The 22,540-nt window shown below is 39.5% G+C and overlaps 1 protein-coding gene across 4 annotated transcripts in view; it reads right to left on the bottom strand.

Moving 5' to 3' along the window:
• LOC150106132 (TNF receptor-associated factor 3-like) overlaps window positions 1–22,540 on the bottom strand; it is a 285,373-nt gene that overhangs the window by 223,008 nt on the left and 39,825 nt on the right. For 3 of the 4 annotated variants that reach the window (XM_090393885.1, XM_090393884.1, XM_090393886.1), the window contains exons 3-4: window positions 14,661–14,765; window positions 10,868–10,942 (exon numbers count right to left, since the gene is read on the bottom strand). In XM_090393885.1, coding sequence (XP_090250011.1) covers window positions 10,868–10,942; window positions 14,661–14,765 — 180 coding nt within the window. The remainder of the gene's footprint in view (window positions 1–10,867; window positions 10,943–14,660; window positions 14,766–22,540) is intronic. The other variant, XM_090393887.1, reaches the window with a different exon arrangement.

Raw genomic sequence — 22,540 nt, 5'->3', positions numbered from 1 at the left:
TCATTACTTTTCTGGCTTGTGCGTTATAGATTTCATAACTCCTTTCATTCCTATTCTCACAATATTCTTTTCATATCATCTTCTACTTGTGGATCTCTTGCTTAATAAGGTTGCACATCCATTTCACTTCCAACCTATTTTTTCTTCTGACACTAGAAATACATTCAGATACCATCTAACTTAAGCACGTTTTCAAAAAAGCACTTTTTTTTGGAAACCTTTCTTTGAAAACATTTCTGGGTTTTGGATGGAATAGGAATGAAAGCATAATTCCAGTAAGAACCGTTTCAGTTATTCAGTCGGAACCAAGTGTTTGGATCAGAAGAGCAGAAACAAGAAAGGAGAAGAAATAGCAACCATACTCTTTAGCACTGCTGTAGCAACAAAGCACAAGATATAGGATGGCCAGGTGAAGGTTGTGCAGATACGGAGACTTGGACAAGATTATGGTCGAAGTCACCAAGAGAACAGCAACAGTGTATTTATCAGGAGAACTGGTTAAGAAGAAATCAAGTATGTTGGGAAAATGCACAGAATTATCAAGTATTTGCAGTTGCTTACATGCAAATCTTCGATTCTAATATTCTTAAAGAGATTCAATAAAAGATCTGCCTTTTATATCTGTATCTTTCACAGACAAGCAAATGAATGGGGATGTCGGTTTAATGCAGCAAAATGTAAGGTCTTCAGGTTTGGGAAACATCGATGGTTCTTGCCTCCCCTACTTTCTCCAGGAGTTATACTGGAGGAAGTAGAGGAGACAAGAGATCTGGGGTTGATGATTGATAGAAACCTGAAATTTAGGGGACATATTGCAAAGGTGGTGAAGGTAACACAGAGAATTGTTGCAATAATGAGAAGGATGCTGACCTGGAGAGATAAAACTGTTATCATTCCGTCGTATAAGACCCTGTTCAGACCACAATTGGATTATTCTCAGATTTGCTCCCCAGTACAAAGGCAGATAACAAAAATGGTTTCAGGACCGTACAAAGATAGTTATGAGGATCGGCTGAGGGAATGCAGACTGCAGAGTTTGGTGGATAGAAGAAGGAGAGGTGATATCATTGAGACATTTAAAGTGGTAAGAGGTGGTTACAGGGTTGACACTGGGGAGTTCTTTCGCTTGGTTGAACAGCGGGAAGGAGTGATGACAAGAGGCCCTCCGTGGAAGTTACAAAAGGAAACTGTGAGCAAGAGGGTGAGGAGTGGTTTCTTTGCATGCATTGCCTGATGAAGTGGTGAGAGCGAGAACAGTCAATGAGTTTAAGGAGTGATATGATAGACTTTGTATTTCTTAGGGGGGACCTCCCCTTGATGAGTCTTGATAGACTTTGTGTTTCTTAGGAAGGACCTCCTACGATGAGTTTTTTGACTCCATGAATAATAATAATAATAATTTCAGTGGGTAGATGGACAATTTTGTGAAAGGTTGTTATGGTTCTCAAATATCTCTGCACCTCTTCCAGCTTGCTCAGTGGAATTAAAGAAGTGCAGCCAGTCTGTGTTGTGAATATTGATATCCCAAAAAGAAGATGACCTTTAGTCTACAATCAAAATACCCATGACTTCCTTTGGATATTTTGATTACAGATGATTGTAGATGAGCAGACAGACAAATTAATGAAGGTCAGAGTGGTTTAAGAGAATTTGAAGTATGACAGCAAAGGACTGTAACTGAATGGGACAATGAAATTTCAAGCAAGAACTGACTATAAAGAGGGAATTCAAGACTGCCATTTTCCAACACAGGATATTAAATCTGACATATTCACAGGTTCCTCAAAAGTATATACTCAGAAGCATAGGACAGTATCTCCATGCAGTAACCTACATGCAAATCTTCGATTCTAATATTCTTAAAGAGATTCAATAAAAGATGTGCCTTTTATATCTGTATCTTTCACATCATCAACAGCAGTGCAGCTCAATATCCCATTTCACACCACTGGCAATATTATTATTATTATTATTATTATTTTTCAGGCCTCCATGGAGTCAAAAGACTCATCGTGGGAGGTCCTTTCTAAGAAACACAAATTATCAAGACTGATCAAGGGAGGTCCCTCCTAGGAAACACAAAGTCTATCATACCACTCCTTAAACGCATTGACTGTTCTCGATCTCACCACTCCATCAGGCAATGCATTCCATGGTTCAACCACTCTCCATTCAAAGAAACCACTCCTCACCCTCTTTCTCACAGTTTCCTTTCGTAACTTCCAGGGATGGCCTCTTGTCATGATTCCTTCCCGCTGTTCAACCAAGTGAAGAAATTCCCGAGTGTCAACCAAGTAACCACCTCTCAATAGTTTAAGAGTCTCCATCATATCGCCTCTCCTTCTATCGACCAAGTTATGCAGTCCACACTCTCTCAACCGATCCTCATAATTAACATTGTACAGTCCTGACACCACATTTGTTATCCGCCTTTGTATCCTTTCCGCAGTTAATTTATCCCCTTGAAATCTGGGGGATCAGATCTGAGAATAGTAGTCTAAGTGTGGTCTGATCAGAGTCTTATACAACGGAATGATAACAATTTTATATCTGCAGGTCAGTGTCCTTCTCATTATTGCAGCAATCCTCAGTGTTACCTTCACTACCTTTGCAATATGTCCCCTAAATTTCAGTTCTCTATCAATCATCAACCCCAGTTCTCTTGTCTCCCCCTACTTCATCCAGTTTAACTCCTCCCATACAGTATGCAGCATCCCATCGATGTGTCCCAAATCTCAAGACCTTACATTTTGCTGCATTAAACTGAAACCCCCCATTCATTTCCCCATCTATCTAGCTTATTCAAATCCTCTTGCACGGCTACCACATCTGCACTATTACTAATAACCGTTCCCAGCTTCGCATCATCTGCAAACAACTGAATATCCACTTGCAATCCACGGACAATGTAATTGATATAAAGGATAAACAATATAGGTCCCAGCACTGAGCCTATGGAACACCACTTGTAATCTTTTGCCTCTTTGATACTACTCCACCATACACAACTCTCTGATAACTATTGGACAGCCAATCCTGAATCCAGTTGACCAATCTTACATACCAGACCTATGTGCTGCAACTTGAATATCAGCTTATCATGTGGCACCCGGTCAAATGCCTTTACTAAGTCTAGGAAAATAACAGTATATGCCCTTCCCTTGTTTGATGCTCTTGTAACTTTATCATAAAAGGCTAGCATATTGCTAAAACAAGAGCACCCCTTCACAAATCCATGTTGACTCTCACTGATAACATTACCCTCATCTGCCCAATGCTGCATATGGTCACTCACTACTTTCTCCAAGATCTTACTAACTACTGATGACACACAAACTGGCCTTTAATTAGACACTTCTAGCCTGCTACCGCCCTTATGCAATGGCACTATTTTACCTTCCTTCCGTTCCATGGGCACCTTGTCCGCAGCCAGACTTTTATTGAAAAGACAGGTCAAAGGCACTGTCAGTTCCTTAGCACATTCTCTCAAAACTCGTGGTGAAATACCATCCAGAGTACTCAGTATGTGGAACACACTTGCTTCCTGCACCTCTAAACCTCGAACCTGCCCTATCCCTCTAGTATTAAAATAGATTACTCCTGCAGGATGAAATACAAAGAAGGATGAATGAGAGGGAAAGTGAGAAGAGAGGGTCGAGAGTTAGAAAGTTAGAAAGATTTAATGATAGAGTGAATGTGTCGCGAGGTTCAGAAGGTGAATTGGATTGGATGAAGCAAGAAATGAAATGGATGCGGAATGAAATTAAGAGAATGCAGGTCAAAACTATTAAAATAAATCATGATGGCATGAAAGAGTTAACAAAAGATGAGCGAGTGGCGTTGTATGGCGACTCCATTATTAAAGGTGTGCTAGAGGATAAAATGCACAAGGTATGTTTTCCAGGCGGTAAAATGAGTAGAGTGATTGAGGCATTGAACATGAGGCGGGAACGAGCAAAAGAGTTAATTGTATTAATTGGAACAAATGATTTGAGAGAGAACAAAGAGCATGTCAAAATGAATGTCAGGAGACTGCTTGGAAAGATAAAGGAGAATAGTGTGACAGGAAGGGTGGTCAGTGTGTTGCCTAGGTATGATTGTGGTGAAATGAGGCGGAGAGCAAGGATTATGAATGATATTCTGGCTGAAATGTGTGAGGAGATGGGAGTACAGTTTGTTAATGTGTGGAATGAGTTTGAGGGACGAAGTGAGCTGTATGGGAGCGATGGACTGCATTTGAGTGGTTATGGTGTGAGTCGCTTGGAGAGACTGCTGCTGGAAGGTAGAGAAGTGAATAGAGAGAATGAATCAGATCAAGAGGGGAGTGATGTGGAAGAGCAGGAGAGTAAGACAGGAGAGATTGAAGGAGTGGAAATGAATGTGGAAGTGAGTGGTATGAGTATAGATAATGAGAGAATGGGTGTGCAAGACGAGCAGGGAAACGGGGAGGCTCAGGGTGGACAGGGATACACAGCGTGAGAAAGGTGGATGCTCCAAGAGGAGGTGAGAGAATGTGTAGGCAGGAAAGTAATGGGATGATCAGGGATCAAAAGGAAACAGATGGAATTGCAAAGGGTTCTAAAATGAAGAAGCAGAAAGGGAAATGGCCCCAGTCCAGCATGGAGAGATCACATCGAGTGAGTGGTATCAGTGGAACCAGCTGTAGATCCAGAAATGAGTTGTTGTGTTTGTATACCAATGCTAGAAGTATAAGAAACAAGGCGGATGAAATGGTTGCACTAATTGCGTCTGTGCACCCAGAGATTGTCGGAATAAGTGAGACATGGTTAGATGAGGATGACATCCTGACAGGAATAGAGATGGAAAGGTATGATGTGTTTCGTGAGGATAGAAGGGGTAAAAAGGGAGGGGGAGTGCTATTGATGATAGAGAAAGAGTTATGTCCATACAAGGTAGAGATGCAAGGGGGAAATGGGGCCAGTGGTTTTGAGGCAGTATGGTGTGAGATAGAGGTGAATAGAATCAAATACTTGGTGGGATGTTGTTATAGACCTGGTAATGTGGATGGTGGTGATAGTGAAATGTATAGTCAAATAAGCCAAGCAAATAAGAAAAGGGTGATCATTATGGGTGATTTTAATTATGGCAATATAGACTGGAATGAAGAGATAGCAACTGGAAGTAAAGAAAATGAGTTTCTTGAGTTTTTGAGGGATAACTACCTCAGACAGTATGTAACAGAGGGCACAAGAGGATTAAGGGTCTTGGATTTGGTCATCTCATCGGAGGATGTAATTATCAATGAGGTATCAAATCATCCACCAATTGGTGAAAGTGACCATGAGGTGATTACTTGGGTGGTTGCCAGCAGTGCAAGGACCCCTGTGAAAAAAGGGTATATGTGGAACTACAAGGGGGGTGATTATGAAGAGCTCAGGAGACAGCTTGCAGGTGTAGCATGGAATGAGGAGTTAGCTGGAAAAGAGATCAATGCAGCTTGGGGGATTTTCAAAAAATATTTAGTGGATGCAATGTCTAAATGTATACCACGGGTGAGAAGGTTAAATAAGTTAGGTGTGAGATGGATGAATAAAGAGATTAAGCATGCAATACAGAGAAAAAGGGCATTGTGGAGGCAGCATAAGAGAAGTGGAAGTAACCAATTTCATGAGTTCTACAAAGACCAGGCAAGGAGAGTGACTTGGTTGGTGAGAGTAGCTAAAGAGAGGTATGAACAGCAGTTAGCTAATGAAGCTAAAAAGAATCCTAGGGAGTTCTTTCGATATGTAGCCAGCAAAAGAAAGAATGATTATGGAAGGATGACATTGATTGGAGGAAATGGTATAAAGACAGCTGTTGCAGAATGTGTGGTGGAGATACTTAATGAGCAGTTCATAAAGATCTTTCAATCTTGTGAATGTGAATTCATGGAGAGATTAAGAGCAGTTGATGATGGGGAGGAGAGACTGACTGTAAGTGAGCAAGAGGTGTTTGGGGAGTTGAGTAAACTAGATGTAAATAAGGCTGTGGGACTTGATAATATATCACCACGTATTCTGAAGGAATGTGCCAGAGAGTTGACACCTGCCTTGACATATTTTTTTAATATGAGTCTTGCACTTGGTCAAGTCCCTAAAGAGTGGAAGGAGGGCAAGATTGTGCCACTTCATAAAGGAGGTGATCGAACTCAAGCATCAAACTATAGGCCTATCTGTGTGTCGGGTGTTGTGGTTAAGTTGTTGGAGAAGCTTGTGAGAGCTAGAATCCAGAGTTGGGTTGACAACAATGGTATAATCTTTGATGGACAGCATGGATTTGCTAAAGGGAGGTCGTGTTTTAGTAATCTACTTACTTATTACAATAAAGTGACTGCTTCCTTGGACAGAGGAGAAGGATACACAGTAATATACTTGGATTTCGCAAAAGCTTTTGATAGAGTGCCTCATGATAAGTTGACAGTCAAACTAGAGCAGATGGGGTTGGATATTAGATTAGTGCATTGGATTGGAGACTGGCTATCTGATAGGTATCAACAAGTTGTGTATGGGGGTGCAATATCCAGGAAAAGGAAAGTCACTAGTGGAGTGCCTCAGGGATCTGTTTTAGGGCCATTACTATTTAACTTGTATATTAATGATATTGGCGAAGATTTGGATGGAGATATTCAGTTGTTTGCAGATGATGCAAAGTTGGGAAGAACCATAAAGAGTAGTGAAGATGTTGTGGCCTTGCAAGAAGACTTGAATAAATTGAGTGATTGGGCAAGCAAATGGGGGTGTGAGTTCAATGTTGCAAAATGTAAGGTTTTAAAATTTGGAAAACAAAGATGGGATGCAGAATTTATGCTTGGTAAGAATATATTGTTGGAAGTAGAGGAAATAAGAGATCTGGGAGTGATAGTGGATAAGGATCTAAAATTTAGGGGTCACATCGCCAAAATTGTGAAGACAACACAAAGACTTCTGGGAATGATGAGGAGGACACTGACGTGTAGAAGTAGGGAGATTCTTGTTCCATTGTATAAGGCTTTGATTAGGCCACACATGGACTATTGTGCCCAGATTTGGTCACCTGGTTTTCAGAAGGATGAGGAGATGTTGGAAAGGGTCCAAAGGCGACTGACTAAGGTAGTTTCTGACCTCTGGAATGTCGAGTATGAGGAAAGATTGAAAAGATGTAATTTGCAGAGACTAGTGGAGAGAAGGAAGAGGGGAGATATGATAGAGACCTACAAGTTGGTAAGGGGTTGCTATAGGATCAATGGTGGAGAAGTTCTACAGCGAATAGTGGGAGATCAGGGGAGAACCAGAGGTCATCCCTGGAAACTGTATAAAGAGGGTGTGAGTAGGGGAGTGAGAGGCAGGTTTTTTTCGTGCAGAGTTGTGAATGATTGGAATGCCTTGCCTGAGAGTGTGGTGTCTGCAAGGAGTTTGAATGTGTTTAAGACCCGGTATGATGAGATGTGTGTGAGATAAAAGGACCTCCTAGATGAGTCTTTGACTCCATGAGGTCTTGTTTAATAATAATAATAATAATAATAATAATAATAATAATAATACTCCAATAAAGTGTTCATTGAACAATTCCACTATGTCCTCTGCATTAATCACCCTATTCCCAATTTTATTCCACAATATCATTCTTCCACAGTCATTTCTCCTCCTACTGGCCACATAGCTAAAAAATTCCCTAGGATTTTCCTTGGATCTAAGAGGCAATCTTTTCTCATATTCCAGTTTTGCTTTCCTTACCATACTAGTCACTCTCCTGGCCCGTCTCTTATATTCTTCATGCATCATCTTCTCTTCACCTGTCTCCTTATATCTCTTCCATAGCCTCTTTTTCGCATGCAGTTCCTGTTTAATATTGTTTGTCATCCACTTTACTCCAAATTGTGTCCTCTTATTCACTCGTGGAATACAGCTTAACATTGCTGGTAACAAATATTCCTTCACAATTTCCCAAGCACTAATGATATCCTGGCCTTCCAATTCCTCCCTCCACGAAACTTCACCAAGTTGATGTCTAAGACTATTATAATCACCTGCTTTATAATTACACATACGTTCCCATCTCTTTGATACTCCTTCATGTCTATTCATTTTCCAAGTCAAAACCATATGGTCACTCTCTCCAACTGGTGGGAGAGATGTCATCTCCGTTATTATCAACTGTTCTGATGCTATAACCAAATCTAAAACTCTTGAATCTCTTGTTCCCTCTGTTACATGTTGCCTAAGACATTTGTCCCTCAAGAATTCTAGAAATTCCATTCCCTTATTGCTACATGCATTTTCCTCTCCCCAATTTATACTGCTGTAGTTAAAATCTCCCATAACAATCATTCTTCTTGCACTTGCCACGCTCAACTGTCTCAACATCTCGTGGTCCCCACCCTCTCTGCTCCTTGGTCTGTAGCAACACCCCACTAAGCATCCTGTCTTGCCCACTTCCACCTCACATCATATGCTTTCAAAATCATTAATGTCACAGCTTTCCAAAGCCTCCACTCTTAGAGAGCATAGGTCATCTCTTATCACAAGCAGTACTCCACTACAATGCTTTCCCTTCCTATCCTGCCAAAAATGCTGTACCTAGCTACTTCCATTCCTGTTATTATATCCTTTTCTGTCAACCATGTCTCGACAATGCCGATAATCTTTGGCCAGGCTGATGCTATCAGTGCCACCAATTCCTCTCCCTTATTCCGAATACTCCTGGCATTAGTATAAAGCATAAAAATGCATTGTTTCTATACCCAGCATTATCCCCCTCTAGACTCCACTGGGCTCAGCATTACCTGATGTCGTTCCCCTTCTTCGAAGTACCCATTCCCACAAGAGGCCACCCCTGCTACCATCCACACTGTGACACACTGACTCATTCAGAACAGCAACCTCTCCAGATGCCTACGTCCTTCTTCATTCAAATGCAAACGGTCTCTCGCATAGAATTCCTCTTTGCCCTCAAATGCACTCCAAGCATCTACATATTCCAACCCTCTCTTGTGACACATTCTCACTATTATGCTATTCAATATCACTGCTCTTCTGCTCAGCTCATCATTATCATACCTACGCAACACACACACTATCTTTCCTCTCTGTGTCTTCTTTCATACCACCTCAAGCAAGAATCTCATATTTCTCGCTGCCCTATTTACACCACCACTCAAGTCATTTGTTCCCACCATCACAATCATATCATCCACGCTTTCACCTCTCTTAACTGCCAGAGCCACACTTTCTATCTTTCCTCCTGGCAAACACTCCTCACGCATCCTATCTTGAACACCACAAATTATTGAGTCCCCATACATTGCACCTCTTACCACCCTATTCCTAGATTGCTGACATGCATCCCTCACTCTTTTTCTCTCTCCTGTAACAGTTTCTCTCTGTGCTTCTGTACTTACCTGCCTTCCCGACATCACTCTATCCCTAGTCCCTGTGCTCCTTTGCATTCCTCTCATTCCCTCTCTCTCCTATTGTTTCCATTCTTTCCTCTTCTATCATTCCTATATCTGACACTCATTCCCCCTCTTCCACTTATCCTATTCTCACCTCTTCTATCATTGATACAACTCTCTCTCATTCCTTCTCTTCTACTGTTCCCATTCTCTCGTCTTCTATCACTCCCATAACTCTCTCTCATTCCCTCTCTTATATTGTTTCTATTCTCTCTTCTTCTACCATTCCCATAACTCTCTCTCATTTCCTTTCCTGTATTGTTACTATTCTCTCCTTTTCTCTCATTCCCATAACTCTCTCTCACTCCTCCTCTGATTCGCCTTACATTCGTCTCTTCCATCCGCCTAATCTCATCTTTCACAGTTCTCATTTCATTCCCCAGACATTCCACCTGTTATTTCAGCTCATCTATCTCTCTCTGTAAGTCTGCCACTCTTGTTTGCCATTCATACTTCCATTTGAGACTATCTCCTAAAACTTCAGAATCATCCAACCTTTTCATACTCCCCACTTTTATTTTATCGTTACTTCTCTCGCCTTCTATCATACCAGTCATCTCTCTATGTGGTGGAGAATCTCCCGTCTCTGACTCAACGAGGTCAGTTATGGTCATTTCTAAATCACGAAATTACTCCCATTTCTTGCATTTTGCACACATATGTTTTCCCCCTTCTCTCTCCTGCCACATATATAATCACTGGGACGCATACATTCCGCAAGTCCCGCATGCTACAAAATCTCATATGATATCATGCAAAATGGAGTCCTTAAATGGGGGGGGGGGGACTTGGCGATTCGCCATTTGCAATTTTAACTGCCACTGCCACCATTATTGAAAATAGTGTCAAAAAATAAACGCTAATAAGTATTAGGAAATATAACTATAAGAAAAAATAAAAACAATTACAAACAGACACTAGATATAAATAAGTAAAATGAAATAACTAAATAATGAAAACTTATCCTTCATCTTGTCTTCCACCGTTATGCATTCAGTTCCGACCGAGTCTTCTTGTTAACCAAAATATACAATACCGCGACAACAACTAACCTCAAAAACCAACCACTGAAGGACACTCCTATTCCAGAAACAACTTAGCACTACAAAAACTTAGAAAAAACGACCTATTCACCAATTAAAAAGCACTCTCTTCAGCACCGCTTAAATTTCCTGCTACATGCTACGGCGACTGTAGTGCCACTATTAAGTTAAAAAAAAAAACCTTAGTCCAGTAATAGACCAGTAGCACTTCCTGGAAGTTCCTTCCCTAACAAACTCTATGTCAACTATTAGACAAACATCACTAAATCCATACCATTGGCCTCTTGTTCCAATATCTATTCTTCTTAAATTGTAGTGTGTAACAATCTGGTGTTATCACTAATAAATAAAATAAAATAAATCCTAAAAAGTGAAATAAATTCAGAAGTCTTACCTTCATTTGTAAAATTCCAGACATACCACAATGATTACATGTAATAGATCTGCATGGGCATATACCCATATGAACCTAGAAAAATACAAGTTAACGTTCCTTATGTTATAATATATTAGGTTGCTCCATATAACATAGGATAACATAACAAAATGAATGGTTTTTTGATTATTTTGTTTTCTTAAAGACAGGAGTTTTTAAAAAGTTGTTAATTTTTTAATACAAGCTGATACTCTGGGAAGGCTGCAAGTTGAATAAAAAAACTAAAGTGAAATAAATCTCTCACTTCATAAATGGTGCTTTTGTAGTACAGTTGGAAAAAACAACAGGACAAAGCACTCTCTGTCCTGTTGTTTTTCTATCTATGATTATATGGACTTTTTCAATTAAAGATGAGGTAGGTTAGCTGATCTCATATGGAAGCAGTATGGTTTTACATCCTGCTTACAGACAAACTGGCTGGAGAATGCACACAATTAACAGACAAAAATATTATGAGTGGGTGGTAAATGGCAGCATGCATGTGATGATAAATTATATGGCATACTAGTGGAGAGTAAATAGCATAGTAGATGATGGAATATTATTATTACGTAGCATCTCCATGAAGTTAGAATACTCACAGGTGCAATAACCATTATTTGCAATACTGATCATATCTCTCCTTAAACTCATTCACTCTCAGAGCACTCACAACCACCTCTGGCAATCCATTCAAATTATTCTCCACTCTCCAAAAAAAAAAAATCTATTCCTTACACCCTGACTAACCATACTCTTATTTCCAGGAGTGATCTCTTATTCTCTCCCCACTTGACATGCATTGAAAAATTTCTTTTATATCAATCTTATAGAAGTTCTTTAGTAACTTATGTTTCTATCATGTTCTCTCTTTTGCTCCCTGTCAACTATATACTGTAACTACACACATCCTTCCAGAATTCGAACAGTGCGACTTGTAGAAATGTTGGCAGATAAGGAGAGCTTGCCTGCAATTCTTCCTCTTTATTTTTGCAGCAGTATACCAAATTGGTGGAACTGTACTCCAGGAGGTTGATGAGACCAGGGACAGGGAGTGTTGGTGGATAGGGAGATGAAGTATAGGGGACACATTGCAAAAGTGGCTAAATCAGCTCGTCAAATTACTTGGTTGCTGAAAAATACTTTGACGAGCAGAGACAAGCAAGTTATTGTTCCTCTGTACTGAGCCTTGATAAGACCTCATCTCGACTACTGTGCCCAGATTTGGTCACCTAGGTTTCTTCTTGATAGGGAGGCGGTGGAGAGGGTCCACAGCCGAGTGACCAAGATGATAAAAGGTCTATGGAATGAACCTTATGAGAACAGGTTGAAGATTTGTGGGTTGCAGAAACATTCAAATTGCTGAAGGGTTTCTATAGGATTAATGCAGAGGATATTTTTGAGATCAGGACTGGTGGTGGGAGGACTAGGGACCATACATGGAAGCTGGGCAAGAGTGTGGTTGGAGCTGGGTTCTTTACTTGAGTGGAATAAGCTGCCAGAGTCTGTTGTGGGTGCTATGATAGTGAATGAGTTCAAGGCAAGGTATGATAGATACTGTGAGAATGTCAAATAGTTGTGTGGACATGATGTTTAAGGCCTCCCTCGATGAGTCTAAGGACTCCCTGGGGTCACCCTTAATAAAATAATAATAATAATAATTCACCTTTGTTATACCATACCTTCCTGTCCCTCTTGTATTCCTTTTCTCACATTCTCATCTATCACATTACTCACCTTTCCATTTGCAAACACTTCAGTCTTACCCATTCCACTCTCCTACTCTTCCACATCAGCTCTGACTTCCTCTGATCCCTTGTGCACATCATTTTTTACACTTCTTTCTAGCAACAGACTCTCCAGTAGATTCAAAACAAATCCAATTAAAGACAATCCATTTCTTTTTATATAATTCCATTCATTCCTTGATTGTATTCAAACATACAAAGTTCTGTTAGCAGAACTCTGTGTGGGCACACACTAATATTTTTTATCACATTCTTTCACTCTCCTCAGCAGTTTTCTGATATCCTTTCTCATATTCTTCCCTGCTCATCCAAATCATTTGTTCCCACAACCCCCACCAATTCTTTCATATCCTTACTTCTCAAATCAAAAGCATTGATCATGTAGTTTATCCACCTACCTCCCAAGAAACAAATCTTTGGCACCTTCTTATCCACCACATCTTTAATAATAGAATCCCCATTCAGAACCACTCTTGTGCCATTCACAACCTCTTTTCTCCACTAACTTTCATTTTCTTCATTCCCACCTTTCCTTTCATATCCACCAAACATCTAATCTCATTTTTCATAAAATTCATCTCTTTTCTCGTCTTAATCTCATTCTTCAAGTGTTATATTGCACCAGTTGTGCTGTTTTCTTTCATATTGGCACTCATTCTCTCTTTTGTTCTGTCATTCATGCTCACTTTCATTTCCATGATCACTCTCGTTTTTTCTCATCCAGCAATGCTCTCTTTTCTTCTCCCAGTCATGCTCACTTGCATTCTGCTGCTCACCTTTCTAGCTGATACCATTCTTAATCTTACATTCCTCACTATCTTCCACCTTTTTTCTAATATTCCTTGCAATCCATCAAAATATCACATTTTCTGCAGATCCTTATCATCTTACATCTCTTGTTCAATCTCTCCACAAACACATCCTCAACACTGTCTCATTCACACATACTACACTCACAGCAACAAACAACATTAAAAAAATCTTACTGCTCATGCATTTGATTTATTATTGTTATTGTTATTATTATTATTATTGTTGTTATTATTATTATTACACCCTCCATGGAGTTGGCAAAGTCATTGGGGAGGTTCATTCAACTGACAACATATCTATCATACCAATATCTCCATTCTTAAAATCCTTAACACTTCCTGCATTAATAACATATTCTGGTAATGCATTCCAGTCACGGACAATTCTCCATGTAAAATATCTACTCCTCATACTCCTCTCACCTTCTACTCTTTTTATAATCCCCTATGGATTAATTAATAAAATCTCCTTCACTAACTTAAACATATCTATCATATCACCTCTTTTCTTCCTATCCACTAAATTCTGTAATCGACATTTCTTCGATCTCTCTTTCTCTCTCTCTCTCTCCATAGCCAACATTCCACAGTCCTGATATTTTCTTCATCCCTCTTCTCTGGACCCTCTCCAATTTTTCCACAACACATCACATTGAAAACCAGATGACCAAATCTAAGCATAATAGTTCAAGTGTAGACTGACCAGTGCTTTTACACAGAGCACAAACATCTCTTTTATCTCTACATGTTAGAGTACTTCATATCATAGCAGCACTACTTTTTCATGTTGTGCATTGCAAGGTTCCTGTTCTCACCACTGTTTTGACTTTGTTTACTGTCAGCTGCAATTGACTCATGACTAAACATACCAATAACTTCAACAAACACAATGCATCCAGTCTCAACTCCCATTACCAAACAAAATTTCACAGAAGTGCATACAATTTCAGTGCTACAAAAGTCAATCATTTCTTGGGTAGAGTAGTTCTAGTAGTCATGTTTCACTAATGCATCGAAACCACCCATGTTTGACAACCACAATGTTTTGGAACTCTGGAGATGCCAAATTAATTAAGTATTACTGTTCACAAATTCCAAGCATCCAGTTTTAGTCTGTTTCTGTAAATCCCTTCATTGTTACATTCCCTTAGTTACCAGTATGAAGTGCTTCTTGAAACTGTGAAACATATACAAAAATCAGCTATCACTTACCAGTAGTCCATCCAATTTGACAATTTCCATACATCCGCTTTGTTGATATAGACATTTGACACGTAGATGCTTCACAGAGTCATAGTTTAGGTGTGCTTCTAGGACCTGAAAAAAATAGAAATATTTATCTTCTGCCATAAATTTTTCACACTTTATATTGCAGTGTTAACCTACATTAATAATACTGAAATGAATTTACAAATCTCCATGAAGCCAATAGTCTCAACAGAACACTCACTCAATCAGACATCTATCATACTGAAATTTACTCATGTTTTACTAACTTACTTACTTATTAACTTACTTTGAAATGGATGGAATTGGATAACAGACTTCTGAGTTGGATCAGTGACTGGTGCAGATAGGTATCAAAAAGTTGTATATAGGAGAGGGGTAGTATCCTGAAAGAGGAAGATCACTAATGATGTGTCACAGGGATCAGTTTTGTTCAATTTGTATATTAATGATATTGGGATGGGTTTAACTGGTGATACAGTTTTTTGCAGATGATGCAAAACTAGGGAGAGCAATGCAGAGTCAAGAGGATGTTATGACCTTAGAAGAGAACTCCAATATATTGCATGAATGGGCAAGTAAGTGGAATATCAGTTCAATGTTGCAAAGTGTAAGGTTTTCAGATTTGGTAAGCAATGACGAGATGCAAAGTATACACTTGGTGGGAAAACTTTAAAGGAGGTAGAGGAGATGAGAGATCTGGGAGTGGTGGTGGTGGTGGACCTGAAATGCAGGGGCCACGTTGCACAAGTTGTGAAGACATCACATCAGATGATGGCAATGATGCAGAGGACCCTGACATGCAGAAATAAAGAAATTATAATGCCATTGTATAAGTCCTTGATCAGGCCTCATATAGATTGTTGTGCACAGATTTGGTTGCTAGATTTTCTTGGTGATGAGGATATGTTGGAAAGGGTCCAGAGAAGTTTCACAAAGGTGGTCAGTGATCTTTGGAATATGGAGTACAAGGACAGAGTGAGAGAATGTAAATTGTGAATAGGAGGAAGAGGGGAGGAATATGATTGAGACATATAAGATAGTCAAGGGTTGTTATCAGGTTGACATGGAAGAGATTTTTCATAGAATGGGAGGGGGGGGGTTGGACAAGAGATCATCGCTGGAAACTGTATAAGGAGGGTGTGAGCAGAAGGTTATTTGCATGGAGAGTGGTAGGTGAGTGGAATGCATTGCCTGAGTGTGTTGTGAATGCAACATTGAATCAGTTTATGGCATGGTTGGATGAGCATTGAGTGCAATAGTGTGTACCTCCCACCATGAGTTTCTGATTCCATGGATGTCAGATAATAATAATAATAATAATAATAATAATAATAATAATAATAATAATAATAATAATAAAATAACTGTGGCAATGCCTTTATCAGCTCTATTAATAAATTAAATGCCCTGACTTTCTTTTGGTCAAGTTGGTAGTTACTGCTTTACTATTGTTTAAACTATTAGAGGTTTCTAATTGTATTTTATCAGCTATGGTAGTTGGGAAAAATCTTATTCTTCTTCCTGTATGGTATATAAAATACAATTTGTTAACTGTCCTTGGTACCCAGCAAAGTTTAGGCCTTTACTAAGTAGCGAGAATTTATCACTGTTCAGGGCATGACTTCAAAGGTTAACTACGTGACTGTTTATTGAAGGCAGATGGTTGCACTTGTTATCATTTATTTCTGGTTGACAGCTATTATTCTGTCTTGTTAGTAGTTGCTTGCTAATGTTATCACTAGCTTGTAGTTGGCTGTTTTCAAAATCATTCAATGATGAGAAATTGAAATTTGTCTGTTAGCTGTTTGCAGATGAAGTGAAGTTCAAGAGGATCATTAGTAATAATGCTGGCTGTTTTGGCTTTTGGTTGATTAAGAGGATTTCATTGGGCTGGAGAGGTGGGAAAATTAATGGGAAGTATCAGTTTAATGCAACTAAATGTAAGGTTTAAAATTTGTGATCCACATATCAGTAGTTGTTAAGATCTTGGAGAAAGTAGTGAGGGACCGTATACAGCACTGGGCAGATGAGGGTAATGTTATCTCTGAGAGTCAACATGGATTTGTGAAAGGGCGCTCTTGTTTTAGCAATATGCTAGCCTTTTATAATAAAGTTACAAGAACATTAGATGAGGGAAAGGCATATACTGCAATTTTCTTAGACTTAGCAAAGGAATTTGACAGGGTTCCACATGATAAGCTGATATTTAAGTTGCAATACATGGGTCTGGATGTCAGATTGGTCAACTGGATTCAGGATTGGCTGTCTGATAGATATCAGAGAGTTGTGTATGGTGGAGCAGTTTCAAGGAGACAGAAGGTTACAAGTGGGGTCCACACAGGGCTCAGTACTAGGACCTATATTGTTTAACCTTTATATCAATGACATTGCCAGTGGATTGCAAGGAGATATTCAGTTGTTTGCAGATGATGCAAAGCTGGGAAGGATTATTAGTAATAGTGCAGATGTAGTAGCCCTGCAAGAGGATTTGAATAAGCTAGATAGATGGGCAAATGAATGGGGGATTTCAGTTTAATGCAGCAAAATGTAAGGTCTTGAGGTTTGGGAAACATCGATGGGATGCTGCATACTCTATGGGAGGAGTTTTACTGGAGGAAGTTGGGGAGACAAGAGATCTGGGGTTGATGATTGATAGAAACCTGAAGTTTAGAGGACACATTGCAAAGGTGGTGAAGGTAACACAGAGGATTGCTGCAATTATGAGAAGGACACTGACCTGCAGAGATCAGAGGGTTATCATTCCGTTGCATAAGTCTCTGATCAGACCACACTTGGATTATTGTTCTCAGATTTAGTCCCCAGGATTTGAAGGGGATAAATTAACTGTGGAAAAGATACAAAGACGGATGACAAAGATGCTCTCAGGACTGTACAAGGATAGTTATGAGAATCGGCTGAGGGAATGTAGACTGCAGAGTTTGGCGGATAGAAGAAGGAGAGGTGATATGATTGAGACTTTTAAAGTGGTGAGCGGTGGTTACAGGGTTGACACTAGGGAGTTCTTTCACTTGGTTGAACAGCGGGAAGGAGTGATGACAAGAGGCCATCCCTGGAAGTTACGAAAGGAAACTGTGAGCAAGAGGGTGAGGAGTGGTTTCTTTGCATGGAGGGTGGTTGAGCCGTGGAATGCATTGCCTGATAGAGTGGTGAGGGTGAGAACAGTCAATGAGTTTAAGGAGTGGTATGATAGACTTTGTGTTTCTTAGGGGGAACCTCCCCTCGATGAGTCTTGACAGACTTTATATTCTTAGGAAGGACCTCCCACGATGAGTCTTTTGACTCCATGAAGGCCTGAATAATAATAATAATAATAATAATATGGAATGCTTCATATTCACTTGGTGGGATTTTACTGGAAGAAGTGGAGAAGGTAAGGGGATCTCAGGATGATTGCCGATAGAGTTTTGAAGTTCTGAAGACAAAGGTTGTGTAGGGCATTGATCATGAGAGATAAAAGTGTAGTGTCCCAGTGTATAAACAGTGATTAGACTGCATCTGAATTTCTGTGCTCAGAACTGATCAGATTTGCAGAGGGTGCAGAGACAGATAACAAAAATGATATCAGGAGTATACAATGCTGATTATGAGGACAGACTGCAGAGTTTGTTGAATAGAAGACAAAGGGGATATGATTAAGACATTTAAGCTGCTGAAGGGTTATTATCATGCTAACAGTGAAGAGATTTTTCATATGGTAGAATGACGGGGAAGGGACATGAACAAGGGCGTCTATGGATGTTACAAAAGAAAATGGTGAGTGAAAGGGTAAGAAGTAAGTTTTTTGGATGGAGAGTGGTATGTGCATGGTTTTCATTGCTGAGAGGGGATGGGGGGGGATGAACATGCAGACAGTGGATGAGTTTAAGAAGTAGTATGATAGTTTTTGTGTTGACCTCCTGTGATGAGTCTTGTGTCTCCATGGAGGTTAGGAAAATAATGATAATAATAATAAAAGATAATGTTCCATGAAGAATTGCATATTTCAAAAGAAAATCATAAGTAAATACATTTACTTATTGTTGATGTAAATGTACTTTCACTACTGGTTTTTATTCAAATATTATACATGCACATGCTTTCAAAAATGAAATACATTTTTATTTCATATGAACTATCATCATCATCATCAAATGATGATGATGATAGTTCATTTCACTTGGTATATATACCTGATATATATACCCTCAAGGGGGTGTACAGGATATGATAGTACTAGATGAAAAATTTACATCATTACTAACTTCCCTATCTACAATTTTCCTCCAAATCAGTCTGTTAAATGTCAAGACTCCAATATTATCACATCTTATATTTCTGTCTTCTAAGGCACTTTTTACTGTATCAATCCACCTATATCTTGGTCTTCCTCTGGGTCTTTTTCCTAATCTTTCCTCTTCCATTCTGCTTAAGTGACCATACCACCTGAGATTAGCTCTGCTAATACATTCCTGGATGCTGACAATATCAAGTTCTTTCCTAATATCCTCGTTTTTAATATGATATTGCCATTGATGTTCATCTGTTCATGCCCCTAATCTTTCTCAGGACTCTCATATCTGCAGTTTCTAGTCTTTGATCGAGTGTTTTACTTCTAACCCAGCTCTCATATCAACTATTTAAAAACAAAATGTAATCTGAAATATTTACTTCATACATTATCAGGCTGAATCCTCTGATCCCATTCCCCAAAACAAACAGCTGAATACTTTGTACCATAGAAATAAGAAAACAATAAATTAACTGATACAGCTACCTCAGAAGAAAAAAGGATAATTTCTTAGAATTTTTTTTAACCCAAGAAGTATTAGATAATTATTGATGAATAATATAATGTTATTATATTATTATTATTATTATTAACATCAGACCCCCATATGGTTAAAAAACTCATGATGACAGATTCCACTGTCACATGAAATTGACCACACAATGCCTTACACTTATTCACTGTCTCAGCATTTGCCACACTCTCAGGCAATGCATTTCAATCACTCACCATTCTCCAAAGCAAAAAAAGCTTACTACTTATTCCCCAGATCACCATCCTTATACAGTTCACAGGGATGGCTACTTGTTCTTCATCTGTGTTCCCCATTCTATGAAAATCCACTTTCAGATTAATCTGGTTAAGAACTCCTTATCAACTTACACTGAGTTAACTTCGCACTAGGAACACAAATATGGCACAGTAATAAAGTACCATGTGATATCAATGTCACATGCAGATACTATAAATGGGCACGCATCCTCTGTACATAATTGAAAAACATGGCAACATAAGCCAATTTGACCTTGGGCAGATAGTTGGGGCCTGGAGGACAAGTACCAGTATTTCGGAAACAGCCTCACTTGTTGGTTGCTCCCATACTACTGTATCAGAGGTGTACCAGGACTGGATTAACTATAAACAGACATCCAGCAGAAGGGCTCACATTGGTCAGCCACATGTTGTTGATCCTAGAAGTGAGTCTTGGATGTTATGACTGATATCTCAGCAACAACATGCAATAGCCACACAGATCACCCCAGTACAACAGCGGGATAGTTTGACCCATTTCCAAATGCATCATACCTTGCTTCACTTGGGTTCCACAGCTGGAAACCAACAAGAGTACCCACGACAATGGCCAGGCATTGCAAACAATGCCTCGCATGGGCCTAAGAATGTTGGCAATGGACCCTCGACAGATGGAAGAAGATCATCTGGAGTGATGAGTCTCATTTCCTGCTGCACCATGCTGATGGCCAGGTTCACATTTGGTGTAAACAGCACGAAGCCCTATCCCCTGGTTGCACAGTTAGGGTTCAATAGGCTGGTGGAGGTGGTGTAATGGACTGTGGAGCTTTTTTCCTGGCATGATGGGAGAACTGGCACGGGGAAGAACTGCTCTCCCCTACACACATGATGCCTATCAGACAGGCAGTCTATCAAAAGCTTTTGCAAAATCTAAATATATCACTGTATATGCATCTCCCCTTGTCCAATGCATTTGTCACCTTGTAATAATTAAGTGAGTAGATGATTATGAAAAAATTTCCCTTTAGAACACATTGCTGTCTATCAAAGAAAATGCTTCTGTTATTAACTTAGTACTAGATCTTGGCTCTCTCTTTTTCTGTAACCTCTCAAACTCCAGACATAGAACATGGAACTTGGTATATTGTAACATTGATGCTAAATAAGTACATCAAGGCAGTTATTATATCACTGGAACATTCCCTCAAATCACATGGTGATATGTTATCAAATCTAACTTCTTTTCTAATATCAAGTTTACTTATCAATTCCCTATATGCCTTCTGCTTTCTAGCTCCTCCCACCCCACTGCTCTCAAGTTCTTCATGATGTTACTTTCAAGAAGATATTATTATTATTATTATTATTATTATTATTCAGGCCTCCATGAAGTCAAAAGACTCATCGTGGGAGGTCCTTCAGTGAAATACCTCTATGAATAGCACATTTAATATCAGCGAGGATCGGCTGAGGGAATGTAGACTGCAGAGTTTGGTGGATAGAAGAAGGAGAGGTGATATGATTGAGACTTTTAAACTGTTGAGAGGTGGTTACAGGGTTGACACTGGGGAGTTCTTTCACTTGGTTGAACAGCAGGAAGGAGTGATGACAAAAGGCCATCCCTGGAAGTTACGAAAGGAAACTGTGAGCAAGAGGGTAAGGAGTGGTTTCTTTGCGTGGAGGGTGGTTGAACTGTGGAATGCATTGTCTGATGGAGTGGTGGGAGCAAGAACGGTCAATGAGTTTAAAGAGTGGTATGATAGACCGTGTTTCTTAGGGGGACCTCCCCTCGACGAGTCTTGACAGACTTTATGTTCTTAGGAAGGACCTCCCACGATGAGTCTTTTGACTCCATGGAGGCCTGAATAATAATAATAATAATAATAATAATAATAATAATATCTCTAATATATTTTCCTTGGTTGTTATCATTCTACCATTTTCTCCAACCAGTATCATCCTTTCATAATCATTCTTTCTTCTACTGCCACATTATCAAAAAAACTTCCTAGGATTTCTTATGGACTCATTAACAAACTGTTGCTTATGCTGCACTGTTGCTATCCTTATCAAGCAAGCAAGTTGCCTTTCTGGCTTGCCAATTATAATCTCCCATCTTATAGTGCTGTACAGTATCTTCTACCCAACTACATACTCAATCTCTTGGTTCATACATTCCATACCTACCTAATTTAACTTCCTAACACAAGAAATGCATTCAGACATTGCTTCTGCTACATAGCTCTTCAAATAGTGCTTAAGCAGCACAGATTTCCCCTTCCTTCTCCCACACACCCACCCACCCACCTAATTTCTCATTCCATAATATAGCTCCAAACTGTCTCCCTGAGCTTTGCATATCCATTAGCCTTATCATCAATATAGCTGGGTAACCTCTGTGCACAAAAATCAAAATGATACCTGATTACTGCCACACATAATGGAAATATCACCACCTTATCCATATTGAGGGTTCTTCATATTACAGCAGCAATTTTCTGGGCAGCCCTTAAAATATTTGCAATGTGCTCCTTAAACTAAAGTTCTCTATATACCAAGATCCCCAGATTCCTTGCCTCCTCCACTTCCTGAAGCAAAGTTCATATTACAGCAGCAATTTTCTGGGCAGTCCTTAAAATATTTGCAATGTGCTCCTTAAACTAAAGTTCTCTATATACAAAGATCCCCAGATTCCTTGCCTCCTCCACTTCCTGAAGCAAAGTTCCTCCTGCATGGCAGTGGCATCTCTATTCTCTACCACAAAGCATCAATCTATTCAAATCATCTTGCAGTGTCAGAACTCCTTGACATTTCTCTTAATAAT

Source organism: Typopeltis vanoorti, chromosome 6 (genome assembly GCF_054136105.1).
Source record: "Typopeltis vanoorti isolate ZY-2024b chromosome 6, IOZ_Tvanoo_1.0, whole genome shotgun sequence".
NCBI lineage: Eukaryota > Metazoa > Arthropoda > Arachnida > Uropygi > Thelyphonidae > Typopeltis > Typopeltis vanoorti.
The sequence above is the reverse complement of the archived record's forward strand: the minus strand, read 5'-3'. Positions and strand labels throughout refer to the sequence as shown.